Source organism: Onychomys torridus, chromosome 1 (genome assembly GCF_903995425.1).
Source record: "Onychomys torridus chromosome 1, mOncTor1.1, whole genome shotgun sequence".
Taxonomy (NCBI): domain Eukaryota; kingdom Metazoa; phylum Chordata; class Mammalia; order Rodentia; family Cricetidae; genus Onychomys; species Onychomys torridus.
Window position 1 is genome coordinate 31,781,752 of NC_050443.1, and position 17,919 is coordinate 31,799,670.

General features: G+C 50.5%; 1 protein-coding gene across 3 annotated transcripts in view; it reads left to right on the forward strand.

Annotated features, from left to right (window-relative positions):
- Abcc8 (ATP binding cassette subfamily C member 8) overlaps positions 1-17,919 on the forward strand; it is a 74,424-nt gene that overhangs the window by 18,700 nt on the left and 37,805 nt on the right. For all 3 annotated transcript variants that reach the window (XM_036185062.1, XM_036185070.1, XM_036185079.1), the window contains exons 7-10: positions 5,836-6,000; positions 8,606-8,761; positions 11,511-11,645; positions 11,910-12,072. In XM_036185062.1, the coding sequence (XP_036040955.1) occupies positions 5,836-6,000; positions 8,606-8,761; positions 11,511-11,645; positions 11,910-12,072 (619 nt within the window). The remainder of the gene's footprint in view (positions 1-5,835; positions 6,001-8,605; positions 8,762-11,510; positions 11,646-11,909; positions 12,073-17,919) is intronic.

Genomic DNA, 17,919 nt, shown 5'->3' on the forward strand with positions numbered 1-17,919 from the left:
CCCTCCACCTTCTCCATTCTGCATGGTATGGGGAAATAGCCCGGGCAGAGCCCCCATGGTCTTGGCTCACCATCTTCCTGTGTGTTCCCAAAAGTCTTCTTGGGGGAGGGGGAAAGTCTTCTAAGGAAAAAGCACCCCACAGAGATGGTGAGACCAGCCCCAAGAAGGTTGTTCCGGAACCTGCCTCCCTGTCTCAGCCCTGGGCTGGCCAGGGTTTAGTGCCTTCTTGAGGGGGTGCTCTTAACAGCACACAGATCCCTGGGACAGATGGCTCTGCCTCAGTGGCAGCAGGCATTATCAAATTTAATGCTTGTTCCATGGCACCCAAATACAATCAGCAAATTTCCGACATAGAAACGCGAGTTGAGAGTAAACACGGGCCCTCGCCTCTGGAACTCTCTAGCTCTCCAGCCCAAGGTCGCCTATTGCAGCTTAATTCTCACTTGGGCATCAGAGCCCAGAAAATGTGGCAAGAGCTCATTCAGTTCAGCCCTTTGTTTCCTCGCCTTGCCTCGCAGCTCAATCCAAGAGCCAGTGTTGTTGGGGTCGCCAGGTTTGGGGCAAGAAGGAAACTGCAGGGCTTCAGGCTGGCTGGATGAGGACATGGGTCCAGCCTGCTCCAGTCTGCAGAGCTGGCACCCACTGTTGACTGTCAGCAGCTGTCTCTTTTCTTCTCGGACACACAATTAGCAAGGAACAGAGCGCCTTCGGGGTCCAGAAGGATGAGCAATGCTGGTTTGCTCCTTAGTCTGTAGCCCTGAACCCCCGCTGAAGCTCCTGGCCCCACTGTCTCTCTCTTCCCAGAGAAATCTGGGCTCGACCCAGGATCTAATTCTTTCCCTCCCCGCTCTCTTGCCCAACCCCCTCACCAATCTGTCACCTGCCAGGGATGCCACTGAGCTGGCTGGAGGGCAATGGAATTGGATTCGTGAAGGGTGGCTGGTATCTGAAACCTGCCAGCACCACCCTGGGCTATCAGCTGAGCTGGGGGGGCGCGGGGGGTAGAAAAAAAGAGCAGCTGAGGTTGGATCCAAGGCCAAAGCTTTATCCTTCTAGGCTACGGTAGGAAGAGCATGCAGGCTGGTTATGTGTGGTTCTGAACAAATTCTGCAAACAAATGATTGATGGTTGTGTGTGTATAATAGCCTTTTTTTTTTCTCTCTTTCCTCCTCCTCCTCTTCCTCTCCTTATTCTATTCTCCTCTTCTCTCCCCCTCCCTCCTCACTGATGACCATGTTTATTGATCTCACTCTTGGTGACACAATGATCATTGATGTCTTGCTGGTTCTGTGGTGTGGGGATGTCAGAGTGCCTGAGGTGGCTGCTTTCATGTCACTGACTCCTCAGCTTTGTGTCTCCTCCTCCAGGAAGTCCTCCCTAATTGTGTTAAACACCCCTCGTCTCTGCTCCCTCGAGAACGCCTCCCTGGTGGAGCGGGCTGTAGCTCGACGGCAGAGTGCATGCTTAGCCTGCATGAAGCTCTGGATTTAAGCCATGGCAACACACACACACACACACACACACACACACACACACACCACACTACATACACACCACATACCTACCACACGTACTACACAAACAGATACACACAAAGACAGACAGACAGACAGACACACACACACACCACATACCACATGTACTACACAAACATACAAACACACAAAGACAGACACACACACACACACACACACACACCACATACCACACGTACTACACAGATACCCACAAAGACAGACAGACAGACACACACACACACACACACACAGATATACACCACACTACATACACACACACAGAAACACACAGACAGACATACACCACACTGCATACACACACCACACTACACACACCACACTACACACACCACATACCACATGTACTACACAAACATACAAACACACAAAGACAGACAGACAGACACACACACACACACACACACACATACACACACACACACACACTGTGGGAAATGATACTTCAATGAAGAATGAAGACATTACCACATACACTCAGGAATCAGAGGCAGGAGGATCACCCCAAGTCCAAGGGCAGCCCGGGCAGAGTCACTAGCACTGAGTGTAGAGGCCGTCATATATGGACTGCTTAAGCTTCTGGGTGCCCTTTGCACGTGGTTACAGGACTCTGCAGTAGCAGCCCTTACCCACTGTTTGCAGATGAGGAAACGGAGGCTCAGAGAGGTTGAGGGACTTCTTTAAAGACACCATGGCTGATGGCCAGTGCGTCAGGTTTTAAACTCAGGTGCAGCTCATCTCTAAGCCCAGGCTCTTAACTTCCATGTCCGGTGGGGATGGTGGCTGTGTAGACGTGGCAGGTGAGTGTGGACAGGTGGACGGGAGTGCTGCCCAGGGGGTCTGAGCTAGTCATAGCTTTTACGCAGGCCCTCTTAGACAATACCCTTTAACCCCGCCTGAAACAGCCCAGGGACCCTCTAAACAGTCCAGAGGACAGGACGGGGCCTTGGAAGCCATGGCCTGGTCGGGCAGCGGCAGGACTGCTCTCCCAGGAGTCTTGCTTTCACACCCCCTCTGGAATCAGTCCTTGTGCTTCCAGTGGCCTCCATTGCAGGCCTCCACTGCCGGATGAGAACAGGGGGCATGGAGAGCATATGTGCTGATCCTTAAAAGAATATTCTATGGCCAGAGAGATGGCTCTGTGGGTAAGGGGGCTTGCTGCCAAGCCCGGTAGCCTGAGTTCCACCCATGGAACACACGGGGAAAGAACTGGCTTCCCAAGTTGCTTCTGACCTCATTTGTAGACTGTGGCGCACATGTACCTGTACACCTGGCCATGCACAGAATACATAAATTTAAATGTAGCTAATTTAAAAAAAGAATATTAAGCATCAACTTACCAAAAAAACCTTCCCCACGACCTTGTGAAAACACAAGTCTAGGGCATAAAGCCTTCCAAAGTCCTTGCTTTTATCAGCAGTGGCCCAGGTCTCTTCTCTCCTCCCAGGACCCAGAGAGTTCTCTTTGGTTTGCTAGAGTTCACCAAGGTCTCCTTTCTTAGGCCTCTTGCCTGGCCTGGTACCCATTTATTCCTTTTCTTCATTTTTTTGATACTGGGTTTCATGTTGCACAGGCTGGACCCAAATTCACTATGTAGCAAAGGATGACTCTGAACTTCTGACCTCCTGCCCCCACCAGGGTGCTGTGCTCCATACTACAGAGGCCCCACAGGCCTTGGTACCCACTTTTGCATAAGAACCTACGTGTTCTGGCTCCACGCCTTTGAAGCTGCTTTAAAAAAGATGTCTAACCACAACCCAGTGGCATGGCTAATGACAATATTCTCATTTTTAATAAGGCACACATTTCTTTATCTACAGCAATATCCGTGTGTGTGTGTGTGTGTGTGTGTGTGTGTGTGTGTGTGTGTGTGTGTGTGTCTGGGGGATGGAGGGCTGAGCTACAAAGGAGGAACTGCTGCTTTGTTTACAAATGTACAGATATTGGCAAGTGCATTTGACAGGAAACAGCCCCTGTCTGGCCAGCATCCGTGCTCAGTTGACTTCGTTGACCATGCGATAGCCAGAGTCTGGTGGCTGCACATAGCAGGTCATGGCTCTCCATCATGGTGACCTGGGATCTTGGCTGCTTAATGTTCCCATAATGAGTCTCCCAGTGTCCCTACCAGTCCCTGTGGCTGAGCATTGCACAGCTTTTGCACCCTACCCATGGTGTAATTCAGAAATAAATACTGTTGTGTGCACAGGCATTACTTAGTTACACTAGTAAGGATGATATGACAGTGTGCTTGCATTAAAATAATGGTTTCTGTTCCCCAGAGCTGGGCCTCTGAGAGGGTGCTGGGTTTTACAGCATCTGCAAACAGCTCATTGTGCCTGCATTTTTTGACTCAGAGCCAGCCAAATGGGCATATGTCCATCTGCTACAAGCCGCAAGTCTGCTTGTGACCGTAAACTGTCAGAGTGTGACTCCAGGTCAGAAGGCCAGATGAGATCTGGACAGTGGGCCTGGGGTAGTGTTTTAGCACCACACAGGTCCATGTTCACATGTTGTCTCTCACTAGCACATAGCCTTGTGCTGGCCGCTTGACCATGGGGAAACTCTTTCCACTGTGTGAAGCGGGCCCCAGATGGCGCCTTGCTCACTGAGCGGCAGAACGGAGCGCTGTGCTTTCTGATGTCTTACGTCTCACCCCTTCCAACCCATAAGGCTGATGCCGCTGCCTCTAGTCATGTGTCCGTTCCCCCCCCACCTTCCACCCTTCCCTCCGGTGGTTTCTCCAGTGGCACTGAGACTCGGAGCTCTGGATCTCAGCAGGGCCTTCCTTAGAACACCTCTTGTTTGGCTCCTGTGCTGGCGCCTGCCCTGTGGAGCTACAGAGAGGTGGCCGTGGGCAGGACCAGGCAGTTCCATGAGCCTCGGAGCCAGCTAGAAAAGTCACCACAGATACTCTAGACAGTAAGGTCTTCCACCATCTTGGCACCTAAGCCAAGATTCGGGAACTCTTGATTCTCGGGAAAGACTCCCCGCGAGAGCCCTTCTCTTGTTGGCCGGATCACTGCCAAGACCGTGATCTTGAGTTTGTCTTCGTTTTGTTCCCATCTCTGTCTGCCCTGCAGCACCTCCCACACCCTTCCAGATGTCCACGGTCAGGGCACAGTGTCAGAAAGGTGAGAGCTTGGTCTTCATGGGAAGATTGACGTGGCTGTGCTGGAGGGTGACGGCTCTCCAAGTTCAAAGATTTCCTGGGAGCCCGTGGTGCTGGATTTGGAAACAGGCATGCTGGTGTTCCCTGGTATCTTTAGCACAAAGGCAGAGTGTTTTTCCCTGATTCTTATCTGGGTCTTGCTGGAGTTCAGAGAGGGTGACTTAATCTTAAAAGGAGGTCCTGGGAGTCGGAGGAACTGGGGCTCCCGTGCATTCTTCTCAGCTGTTGTCAGCGCTTCGTTCCCATCATCCCCTGGGAACAGTCAGCACCAGCCACACACACACACACACACACACACACACACACACACACACATTCACACATACACACCCTGGCCCAGAAGTCACTGCTCCTGCTCAGCAGATTGTTGATTCCATTTCTGAGGCAGAGAACGCATCGTGCCATTTGCTTAGCTGTTCTGTTTGGGCTCTGCCGTGCTCTGCTCTATTTATTCCTGTTCCGTTCAGAGTAAACTCCAGGGCATGAAGGTAGAGATGCTGAGAGTCGTGTATGCCTGAGGTTAGAGCTGAGCCTCATTCTGTTCCTCTGAGTGGGGAGATGACAGAGGTAGAGGGAGCCTTTGCTGCAGAAGATTTGACTGGATTTAATAGTCTAGGTGTGTGTGTGTGTGTGTGTGTGTGTGTGTGTGTGTGTGTGTGTGTGCGCCACAGTGCACTTGTGGAGGTCAGAGGACAACTTTTTGGAATTGGTTTTCCCCTTCCTCCTTTATGTGGGTTCCAGGGTCCAAACTCAGGCTTGCACAGCAGTGCCTTCCTTTATCCACTGAGCCATCTGATCAATTCTGTCTTATTTTTTGAGAGAGGCTCTCATCCTAAACCCAGCGCTCACTGATTCAGCTCCTGGCTGGCCAGCTAGCCCTTGGGACCCTTCCTCCCTGTCCCCTCAGTGCTGGGATTCCACACCACGATGCCCAGCTTTTCTATGTGGGTGCCCAGGACTTTACCAGCTGAGCCAACCACCCAGCTCCTCACCCTGAGTTCTTCCTTACAAAGGTTTGTACAGGCTTTGCGAGCACAGAGCCTCTCCCCCCCATCATCCTCGTAACAGCACGACCTGTGCCAACGGTGCCACTTCCTGGCGGCAGCAGGCACCCTGGCCTTCTCCCCACAGACGCAGTTCCTGGGGGTCTACTTCGTCTCGTCCCAAGAGTTCCTTGGCAATGCGTACGTCTTGGCCGTGCTTCTGTTCCTGGCCCTCCTGTTGCAGAGGACCTTCCTGCAAGCTTCGTACTACGTTGCCATCGAAACAGGGATTAACCTGAGAGGAGCCATCCAGGTACTGGGGTCACACCTGCTCGTCACTGTCGCAGTGGGTCTGCTTTACTCGTTCTGGTAGATGAGAACAATTCTGGGGGTGGGGATTTTGCTCAGTGGTAGAGCCAAGCTCAAGGCCCTGGGTTTGATCCTCAGCTGGGGGTGGGGGGAGAACAATTCTGCTGTGAGATTATTTCTTATGCTCTTCCCTTGTTTAGAACAATGGTTGGTTGGCTGTGGAGCGGGAGGAGCAAAGCACCTTGGGGCTGGGATGGGGACTTGGAAGCCATCGTAGCTCTGGTTCTACCTTGGACTAGACTGATACAAGATGTCAGCTGCCCAGTCGTTGGTTCTTCTTTACCCTGGAAAGTGGCAGGCATCACCAGTCAATCGCACATTCTCTCCTGCTGGGTACAGACCATGGCCTCAGAATCCTTCTCTAATTCTGGAGGTCTAGCAGAGAGGATGCTTGGATGCAGACAGGCAATCATATCATAACAGAGCAGCAAAAGGTCCATTTGAACTCTCAAATCTAAGATCCCCAAAGGGAGATTCATAACATAATAGGCCTAAGCTCTCGGGCCTTTTACAATTGATTGACGGGATGATCGAAGCCAGAAAGGACTCAGCGTCATGGAGGATGGTAGTGGTGAGAACCATCCCAAGCCCCAGGGCTTCCAGTAGGACTTGAGCTCGATGCCTGCATGGACGATCCTGGATGAGAACAGGGCGCATAGGATGGTTTCACACCCATCCAGAGCAGTGCAGCCCTATACACTCACCTGCGACCCATGTCCCTGGCTTGAAATTCTCTTTGTGCAAAGAGGAGAGTGAGGCCAAGTAGCCAGTTGTGCCGTCCCTGTTGATTTTCACAAAGCTGTACAATATCCCAAAGCTGCCTCATCCATCAGAAGTATTCTCTAGAAAGATTAGATGTTGGGATCATTTTGGGGAACACGGGCTGATCCCGTGAGAGCCGTTCAGAAGCGAGGCCTGAAAGGGGCTGAACAGAAAGGAGGTGAGGACAGCTTAAACCGAGGCAGTACCAGACGAAGCTCGACTCATCAGGACAGTCTGCAAATGACGCTGTCCAGCTTCAGTGGCTTTCCATGGAGAAAACAGTGTGTGCTCGAGAATATCAGCAGATGTAAGAGGCGGACACACCCATTACACACCGAGACCCTCTCAGGTTCATGGGGGGCTCGGAGCTTAGAGGAACCAAACTGTCTCTCAGTTCTGAACCCCAGCTTTGGCTCCAATCCCTCCGATGACAGGCCAACTTGCGCCACCACAACCAATTTTGTGGTTGGATGGCCTTGTCATCAGATCTGTTTTCTGTTTGTATGTCATAAATCACACAGCAGCCCAGTATTTTCCAATTATGCTACAAGAGCCCCCAAATGGTTTTCTAATATATCAGCCTGTAATTTTTTTTATCTAACTGAATCTTTTACATTAATAAGAAAGATTAAATCATGTGGCACAAAAAGGAAATGATAGCATTCGTTATGGAAACAAAGTAGAAATAAAAGACCTCTTTCCTTTAAGAGATTTCCAGAAAGTTACCTACAGAAAATGTGCCATCATAGATGAGAACCTGTATGTAAGTTACCAAGCAAAATGCCTAAATTACACACACACACACACACACACACACACACACACACACACACACACAGTTGGTTGTGAATTTGAGTCAGTGCTTTATTTAATGGGTTACTCATGCCCGTGCTTTCAATGAAAGTTGCTGGTTAGCCTTAAAAGCTTAATTTCACATAGCCAGGAAGTACATGGAAAGTGCATGAATTTGTCCAAAAATATCATTGCCGTTATTTCCAGCCTTCCCCCTGCTGTATGTAAACCCCAGAAAGACACAGAAGAGAGTCTGTGCTTTCAGAAAACCCAACCCACAAACAAAAGCAAGCTGAGCCTTACACAAAGATGATTAAAGGCTTTGCCACAGAAGTGTGGTGCGATTGTGTCCAAGAGCAGATGCCCTGCGGACGCTGAAGACAGGACAGAATTCTTCCTTGTTCCAGAGCATGTAGCTTGAAAATCCAATCTTTCTGTAAGGCACTGACAACCAGCACATAGAGCTTTCAGGTCTGAGCCCAGAGGCAGCCATTACTCTCCATGGTGCCCTGTGGGAGTTTTCAGGGTAGCTGGGTTCGTGCCAGCTGACTGACCCAGGTCTGCTGATGCTGACCCCTTGCTTTGTTCCAAGGCTCCGTGATGGCAAGGCTTGGCCTGGGGTGAGGTGACCCAACTAAAATGGGCTGATCCTCACTTCATCATTTTTATGTCCCTTAAATGTGTTCTGCATGGTCCCCAGTAAATCAAGAACACAAATGGATACGAAAACCTGCTTTTAAGATTTAGGAGCTAATTATGTCTTGTCCCTCTAGGGAGGTCACGCTTGCCAGGGAAGTAGCTGCTTTGGCCTTGGATCCCTGCCTCTGACTTACTTGATCTATGGTATCGATCACTGCCAAGTGTGGCAGGGCCCCTTACAGAACTGTGCTAGGGTTCTGTAGGGGTGTCAGAGAGGCCTCCGGCCCCTCCCAGGTCTGGGGCGGTGATGGAGATGGTAATGATGACAAACGTGAGCACTCTGCTCTTATTTCTAGACCAAGATTTATAATAAAATCATGCACCTGTCCACCTCCAACCTGTCAATGGGGGAAATGACTGCTGGGCAGATCTGCAACCTGGTGGCCATCGACACAAACCAGCTCATGTGGTTTTTCTTCTTATGCCCAAACCTCTGGGCTATGCCAGTACAGGTATCGGGTTGTGCTGGGGGAGGGGGAGCGCTTGTGTTGGGGGTGTAGGTATCAGGGGAGGGGAAGCTGGGAGGCAGTAGGACACAACCCAGAAGCTATTTGTGTCCATTCTGTGTCTGCCTGTGGGTCTTCTGCCACCCGGGGTCTATCCGTGTGGGGTACTGCCGGCTTCCCCCAGAGCCCCATGCACTACAGGCCATCTGGACAGTTCTCAGTGATCATAGAAGGTAGTATCATTAGGACATTGAAAGTGTAGCCAACTTTAAATGGCCCACAGGATAGTCATACAAGGAGTGGTTTTGTAAATACTGAAAGCTGTATTGTAGGGATTTGGAATGTAGCTCATTCGGTAGCATGATTACTTAGTACCTGGATTCAATCACTGGCACCAGCTAAACCCCGGATGCTGGTGGAGGCAGAAGGATCAGTTCCTCAGGGCCATCCTCAACTACAGAGCAAGTTCAAGGCCATTCTGTTGAAGTTATTTGAATTGGGGTCTTGTTTTGTTGTCCAGACGAACCCCAAGGTCCTGAGTTCGTGTCATGCCCTGACTCGGCCTCCTGAGTACCTAAGAGTACACAGCACCAGCCCCAACTGATCATCATTTTTATTCATCAGAGACTGCCTTCATGTTTACAGAACTGACCAGCACCAAGAAATGAGGGCTGGGATGTGACTCAGTGGGGGGATATTTGCTTAGCATGCATGAGCTTTGGGGTTAGTTCCTGGCCACCACCCCCACCCCACACACAAATGATACAATCTTAACCTCATAGCAGGAAAGCCCACCATGTTGGGATTCTGGGGCCAGCCTGGTGACCCAGTTTGAGCCTGATGACCCAGGGCCAGCCTGGTGACCTAGTGCCAGCCTGGTGACCCAGGGCCAGCCTGTGCCAGCCTGGTGACCCAGTGCACTTAGGCCTTTTATGATACTGAAATCTCTCCTCTTCCAGATTTTTAATCTGTTTTAAAATCACACACGTTTTTTAAAAAGGACATTTTGGTGGACAGTGCTAGTGTATACTTTTGATCCTAGCATTTGGGAGACTGAGGCAGGAGGATTGCCTCAAGTTTCAGGCCAGCTGAGCTGCAGAATGAGACCCTGGTGTTGGTGAAGGTGTATCTGGAGGCCCCTACAAAGAATTCCTGGGTACCCTGGAAGTTTTCTCAGAGTCTGGCACAACCCCAGTGGCTGAAGGACAGACACCCTGACTGCCTCCGTGCAAGCACGGCTCGTGTAAGAATGAAGGGATGTGCCGGGCAGGACTCCCAGGAAAGAGTCAGCGGTGCCAGTGAGTAGGAGGTTCTCTTAACACGGCCCTCTGCCCACTGCTCTTAGTCAGTTAAGCAGAGGAAGGGGGCAGTAATGGGGTCATTTCACAGCCTGTAACGTGCCAATGAAAGAGGCTCTCTGTGGTTAATAGAAAGTGTAGTCCCCCTAACCCCCGCCTCCCCGCCTACTCCAGCCTAGAGGTGGGAGCCTCACACCTGATTGGCACAGGGCTGGCAGAGTGCAGGACCAAGCCAGGCACACTTCCTTTTCTCTCTTCTTTCAACTAAGGAGGCCAACACGTCTGTTCTTCTAGAGTAAGCCACACAGTTCAAGGTGCTTGTCTTTGACTACAGCCCAGAAAACTGTTATCTGGGAGCTTTGGGGACTGGCAGGAGAGACTTACATTTCTCATGAATAGTCAAAAGGAGGCAACCATTTACAGAAAGCTAGAAACAGACTGCATTCTCATTTCAAAGGAAGCCTGTCAAGCTCAATACAAATTGAAAGACACCAGACTCAGGTGTGGGGGTTTACACCTGTAATCCCAGCACTTGAGGAACTGAGCAGGACTCTCAAGTCCCAGGCTGTGCCACAAGACTGTTTCACAGCAACAGAAACTAGACCTGTTGTCCCAGCTACTGGGGAGACTGAGTCAAGAAGATTACAGGTGAAAGGCTAGCCTGGGCTAAAGAGTGATTCGGCACCTGATGCCTGCCTACACAGATAACTTAGTGAGACCCTGTCTCAAAAAATTTTTTCTTTTTAATGGGTAGAGTGGAAGGGTACAGGAGAACATGCCTGGATGAGATAGCTCAATGATAGAGCATTTGCCTGGCGTGTGAGAGGCCTGAGTTCAATCCCCAATAGCACAAAAGGGGTTGGTGGTGGGTGGCGATGTAGTTCAGCTGGTGGTGCTTGTCTAGCATACTGTGATCCTAGTACTCAGGTAGGTGGAGGCAGGAGGATCAGACCTCCAAGGCCATCTCCAGCTCCACTGCCTGTTCAAGGCCAGTCTGGGATATATGAGACTCAAACTTCAGTTTAAAAAAAAAAATTAAAAGGCAAGCCACCAGGACCTTTAATGCACAGCCCGTTCTCAGCCCCTGTGCAGTTCTGCCTGGCATGGATGCCACCGTTTGCTCACAGGTAGCTTATTTTGAGTGAGATATCAGTCTCAGCAAATAGAATAAATGGTGCTGTCTCGTCTCAAATTCTCAGACGCTCCTTGGGAAAGCAGACTTAGAGAGGAAATGAGCCCGTCAGCTAGCTTTCTGGTAGCTAGGTTACCAGGGCAGAGACAGACTCTACTGTGTGTACCCAATATATTGCTTTCCCATGCCTAGTCCTGCGCCCTACTCCAACCCCAAGGCATTTTGAAAACTTCCCACTCTAAGGAACTGGTGGTGGGGATGGTGCCAATGCCCTCTGGCAAGGCAGCCCTGGAGCAAAGAGTTCATCTCCCGTCACCTTCTCCAGATCATCGTGGGCGTGATCCTCCTCTACTACATCCTTGGGGTCAGTGCCTTGATTGGCGCAGTTGTCATCATCCTGCTGGCACCTGTACAGTACTTTGTGGCCACCAAGCTCTCCCAGGCACAACGGAGCACCTTGGTGAGTGTCCCAGGATGTGCATGTTCCGTCTCTGCCTTTCCCCGGGTCTTCCTCCCTGGCCCTCATCTTAGTAGCCTCCTCCCTACACTCAGAGTCCAGGCCTCAGTTTCTGTGAAATACACTGAACAGGCTGGCCAGGAACGTATTTGTAGGGGCAGGAGCTGGGCAAGTGGCAAGGATATGGATTAGGTGCCTTCTCCTGGGCTGAGCTAGGGCCACAGGCCTCTCCCCTCTAACACACCATCACCACCACTCCTGCCCCAGGAATATTCTAATGAGAGGCTGAAGCAGACCAATGAGATGCTCCGGGGCATCAAGCTGCTCAAGCTGTACGCATGGGAGAACATCTTCTGCTCAAGGGTGGAGATGACGCGCAAGAAGGAGATGACCAGCCTCAGGGCCTTCGCAGTCTACACCTCCATCTCCAGTGAGTGCACCTGCTTGTAAGCCTAGGGTGTCAGGCCTGGGTGATGGCGGGTTACAGGTGGCTGAACTCCCAGAAATCAGTGTTCTTTAAAACATATTCATGCTGTATGCCTTTAATCCCAGCACTGGGGAGACAGAGGCAGGCAGATCTCTGTGACTTCAAGGCCAGCCTGGTCTACAGAGTGAGTTCCAGAACAGCCAGGGATACACACAGAGAAACCCTATCTCAGAAAAAAAAAAAAAAACCAAAAATTCCTTTTTGATGGTTTTAATCATGCCTGTATATGTGTGAACATGAGTGCAAGTGTCGTTGGAAACCATTGGCATGGATCTCCCTGGAGTTGGAATTACAGGCATTTGTGAACTGCCGGTTGTGGCTGGTAGGAACCCAACTGGGGTCTTCTTCAAGAGCAGTGCATGCTCTTAGCCATTGAGCCCTCTTGCCAGCCCAGAAATCAGCATTTGTAATTCACTTAAGCAAACGTGTGAGAGCCTGCTGTGTGCAGGGTTTTGCACCAGCTCAGATAGACGCCACTGAGAAAGAGTGGCGAGGTCATTCTCGACAGGCAGCAGAGAGCAGCAAGGGTTTCTGCTGTCTCAGCGCAGCAGCTGCACCTGAAGCTGCTCCTGCTTCACCAGTAGCCGTGGCTCTCAGGCAGCAGCCCAAGACTTCTACATCCAGTTGCATCTGCTTCCTACTGCTGCCACCAAATACAGCTTTTAACTAAATCTTGCTTGTTCTATTTACCTTGGGAGTCAGAGGCTGGGGTGAAAACCTGTTAGCTCAGAGAGCCTGAGGAGTAACTGACTTCCCCCTTTGAAGGCATCTCAGAACGAGAGTGTCCTTCTGCTCTGACAAACCAAAAAAGACTGCCACACTCAGTCCCTCCCTACTACTTCCTGTGCATCTCTGTCCACCTTCCAGACTCCCTCTGACTCTCTATGATTACTTTCTGTCAACTAGTCATCGACTCTGCCTCCTGACCCAAGGTTGATTTTATTTAATTAATGCAAATTCAAACTCTGGGTTCACAGTGGGATTGAACATCATGAAACAGATTTCCAGTTCTTCTGAGCATGACATTTTTTCAGAGTCAGAAGGAGCTGTCACTGCCCCAGTGACGCCGTCAGCTCTCTGGGGTGTGCAAAGGAAAGGGCTGGCTATCTATACAGAGCAGAAGTCCAAGCTAGCCTTTTCCTCTGTATAAAACCCTCTGTGTTTAGAGATATCCACATAAGAAAAACACTTTACAGAATAGAGTGGAAAGAACCTGTCAAACACTGAGCTAATTAATAACAAAGAAGTTAAAATGCACAGGAGAAACCACCATCAGAGAGAATCAGCAAGTCCAAAGTCCCCATAAGAGAGGGCTATGGAGATTGCTCAGTGGGTGAAGTACCTGCTGTGCCAGGACCTGTGTGAGGACCTGAGTTTGAATTACCAGAACCCACAAAAAGCCAAGCACAATAGCATATGCCTGTAATCCCAGCGCCCCTGTGTTGAGTTGGGAGGCAGTGGCCAGAGAATCCCTGAGCTCGTGAGCCTGCTAGGTTGCCATATGCAGTGGCAAACAAGAGCCCCTGTCAGAGACAAGGTGGAAGTTGTCCTGTAGCCTCTACACATGTACCATGGCATGTGTACACCTACATTCATACACAGAGCACCAACACACACACACACACACAATACACAAATACAAAACAACAAAATATGTTAAGAGAGCCAGGTATGGGGACACACAACTGTAATCTCAGAACTTGGGAGGTAGAGACAGGAAGATCATGAGTTCAAAGTCATCCTCAGCTACACAGTGAATTTAAGGCCAGCCTGGGCTACTTGAAACCCTATCTCAAAACAAAGCTAGCAACAACATCAGACAGACAGAAGATTCTCTCAATACCTTGAAATAATAAATCATCCAAATGATAATGAAGTTAGCATGTTTGATATGACTAAAGAGGTTTTTTTTTTTTTTTAAAGATACAAAAGCAACAAAGCTACATAGGAGATTATCAGAGGAAGAAAACAAAGAGCATTCTAAGAAGTTAAAAATTTTAGTTATTCAAGTTGACTCAGTGTACATTCTCCTGGCCAGAAGGAGGGCTCATTGAGGTCAGGAGATCATGGGGCACTGGTCCAAGTTTGATTCAGAGCTGATGCTAATTCATTCTTCCATGGACCTACCCCATGGTGGTTGCTTTCACAATTCATCATTGGGATGCAGACATGGAGCCATTGGCAGACTCACTCTGCTTCCCTGACCTGTCCAAGTTAACGCCCATTTTGTTAAGAAAGGCTCAGCCCCAGAGAGAAAAAGGAAGCAAGCAAGCAAACCAATTCAGTGTCCATGTTAATCAAATTAATATGGCTGAAGTGATTTAGAAGCTCTGTGGGGTTGTGAGTTGGGAGCAGTAATGGAGGACATGATGGGAATGTCTCATAGACTCTTACAATGGGTCCATGTTCCTGGCATTTGTGCTGCCTAGGGGGAGGGTTTGATGGTACCAGGTAGCCACCATCCATCACAAGGAATGCTTAGCCCTGAGCAGCTCAGGTAGTCTGTACTCCCACCATGTACCAGGTCTAGCTGTACCTCAGACAGAGCCTGGTCCAGTCAGCAGTGGCTAGGTCATCTACCATAAATGATACATATGTCTTCATAGGAAGGCTTAAGACCTGGTCATCTCAGAATAGAGTCGTGGTCATGGCGGAGTTCCTGGTCTTTCCTTCGTCTTCATCCCTTGACTCTCTGGGTTCTCCGAACAGGTAGTAGGCTCTCCATGAGATGGAGACAATAGATCAGACCATCCAGAGAAGCCAGTGTCCCAGACCCAGGCCCACTTCCGCCTTGTCTCTGCCTGCCTGCCCAGCCTGGAGCTAGTGTATTATCATAGCTCTGTCCTGAGTATAGCCTGGTGAGTGATAGGGAAATAAGTACTGAGGGACAAGGTGGGTGGGGAGGCTTTTCCCCACAGGAGGCACCCTCTCCCAGCAGTACTGTGGCTCACCATGGCTGCCATGGAGAGAAGGAAGAGAAGGCAAGGAACTTGGAGTCACTGAGTCCCCAAAATTCCAGGGACAGTGGGCATCAAAGTAAAGGCAGCCTGAGGAAGTGCAGTTGAGGGCAGGTAGAAAGTGTGTATTCACTTCCTGGGTTCCAAACTGCAACATCTTAGGATGTCTGGTCCTGAGGCTAGTTCCTGGCCGGCTGAAGCCCATCTAACAGGTGCTGTTTGCTGCATCGGGCTCTTGGAAGATAAAGCTGTGGCTTTAGGACCCAGGGTCAGCAGGATTCGGGGAAAGAACCAGGAGGAGCAACGGCCTTTGGAGCCAAGAAGTCTTCCCAGAGCCCTGTACCTGTCCACGAGGCCTGAAAGGGCAGGCAGGGCAACACAGGCAGGAGGCAACATTCTGATTGTTTTCATTATACATGTGTATGGGCTACTACGTGATAATTCATGCGTGCACACCCTGTGTGATGACTAAATCAGAGCTGCTAACATTTCCATCTCTTTAAGCATTTTATCTGTAAATTTTGATTAACATAAAGTAACTGTACATATTTATGAGAGACAGTTGAGGTTTCAGTGTGTGTTCAGAATGTGCATACGTCAAACCAGGTCATTAATGTACCCACTTCCTTATCACTGCTCATGTTAAGCTCTTTGGAGGCACTCTCTAGGCATTCAGAAATACGTAAGAAGTTATTGTGAGCTATAGTGCCCGAACTTTGCACCCATAAAGGCAGCTAGGGCAAGTTCTTTCTCGTGTGGAAGCTTTAAAAAGCCAACCTTGAGGCTGGGGTGTAGAGCATTAGTGAAGTACTTGCCACACAAGCATGAGGACCCGAGTTTGATCCCCAGCACTCATAAAAAACAGCAAGTGGGGGCCTGTGCTTGGAAGCCCAGTGCTGCGGAGGATGAAACAGGAGGGCCCCTAGGACAGCTGGCCGGCCAGCCCCGCCGAATCAGCAAGCCCAAGGTCCCGTGTAAGGACCCTGTCTCAAACAAAGAAAAACTGAACAGTGGGGAAAACGACACCTGAGGTTGGCCTCTGGCCTGCACGCCGCGCGCGCACACACACACACACACACACAAACACACACACACAGAGCTGGTCTCGATATGGAACAGTGATTGGGAACGGCAAAGAGAGGAGGCTAGTGGAAGGTTACATAAGGGTGTAAAAGCACAGCTGCCTGAGTGCAGATCCCTGTCCTCAGCAGAATGCCGAGAGCCCAGCGCTGGTTGCTTGGCATATTTGCTGGGGTGTCTCTTCTGAGAGGGAGTGTCGGGTGGGGCCTCTCCTAGCTGCAGGCACATGCCCCCTGCTTCAGCTGGGGTCTCTCAGTTGTCTTCCTGGACTCCCTGCTTCTCTTTCCAGGGATCAAGGCACAGGTCATTAGGCTGAGCTAATGGGAATCTCATGTTCTCGTCCCTGGCACCAGCCATGGGGTCCTGGCAACATGAAAGAGTCCTGGCGTTGTGTTTCCAGATGGGGCCCAGCCAGGGCATGCTGGATGGATGTTCAGTCTGGTCATACACACACCCTTCGGGCAGGCTGTGGGGCAGACATGATTCCTCCTGACACTTTGTGATGGTTTCACGGACAAGGTCACCAAGAGTTCTGGTGTTTTGGGCAGCAAGTGAGACAGGGACTAAAAGAGGCATGGGAACATCCACACCCCAACTTTGCAGAGGAATGACAGAGGAGTCCTACCAGTCAGCCAGCCAAGATGCCACCACCTCTCTATGCTGAGCTTTGCTCAAACCCTGAGCAAGAGGAAGGTGTGGGCAGGGTCTACACAGTCTTAGGGGACATTGGCTATGACTATCAGCTGTGCATGTGTTGGAGCCACAGGGTCAGTTCCAGATGTCTGTCTATTGTGTTACTCACCTAGCCCTGTGCCTTGGTTTCTTCAAGTGCTTATTGACTGTGTCTCCTATGTGCCAGGCCCTGTGTTTGGCACTGGGTGAGAAGGCACAGGAGTCCTAGCCAGATGTTATTTGTAGAGGAAGCCCACCAGGCAGTGCGGTGATTGACAAGATCAGAAGGGGACATTCCATAAAAGTTATGAGTTGTGCCCGACGTAGTCTTAGAGGTGATGGCTGTCAGAATATGAGTGTCAGTGAAGCCAGTAGAGGTTCCCCAGGGAAGCATGAGTTGCCCGGGTGAGGAAGGAACAGCCAGGCATAAAGGCTTCAGGGTGGGGAACGTGCTGGTGGAGTCTGTCCCAAACCTCCTTTAGTAGGATGAGCCCACCTCATAGAAAATGTGTCAGAGCGCTGGGCTTGCCCCGGGGCAGGGAGCTGTGGAGGGAGCGTAGGTAGACTGCAGATGTGACTACTGTCTGTCAGAGCTCTGCTCAGGGGTCTGGACCCCAGACAGGCAATGTGACAGTCTCAGGCTGTGTCTTGAAAATTAAAAGGCCAGAAAATCAACTCAGCCATGTGTGAGGGCTGGGACAAGCGTGCGTCCACAGGGCATGGCATAGCTGTTCCCCACACTCCACACACTGCCTGTCTCTCTCTCTCTCTGGATGCCCTGAGTCTTTTGTTTTATTTTGTCTCTATCTTTGTGTTTTTGAGACCTTACAACTGGCCTGGAACTTGCAGTGTAGCTGAGGATGGTCTTGAATCCTGACCCTCTCACTTCCACCTTCTGGGTTCTGGGGTTCCAGGTGTACACCATCACACCCAGCTCCTGGTCCCCTTGTTTCTCCGGCTCCTCTCCTTCGTTACCTGTCCTTTCTTCTGTCCATCAATACGGCCACTGAGGGTCACTTGTGTGCACCCTGACCTGGTTTGGCAGCGAGCTTGGCTGAGGAGGAGCAAGGACAGCCCTCAG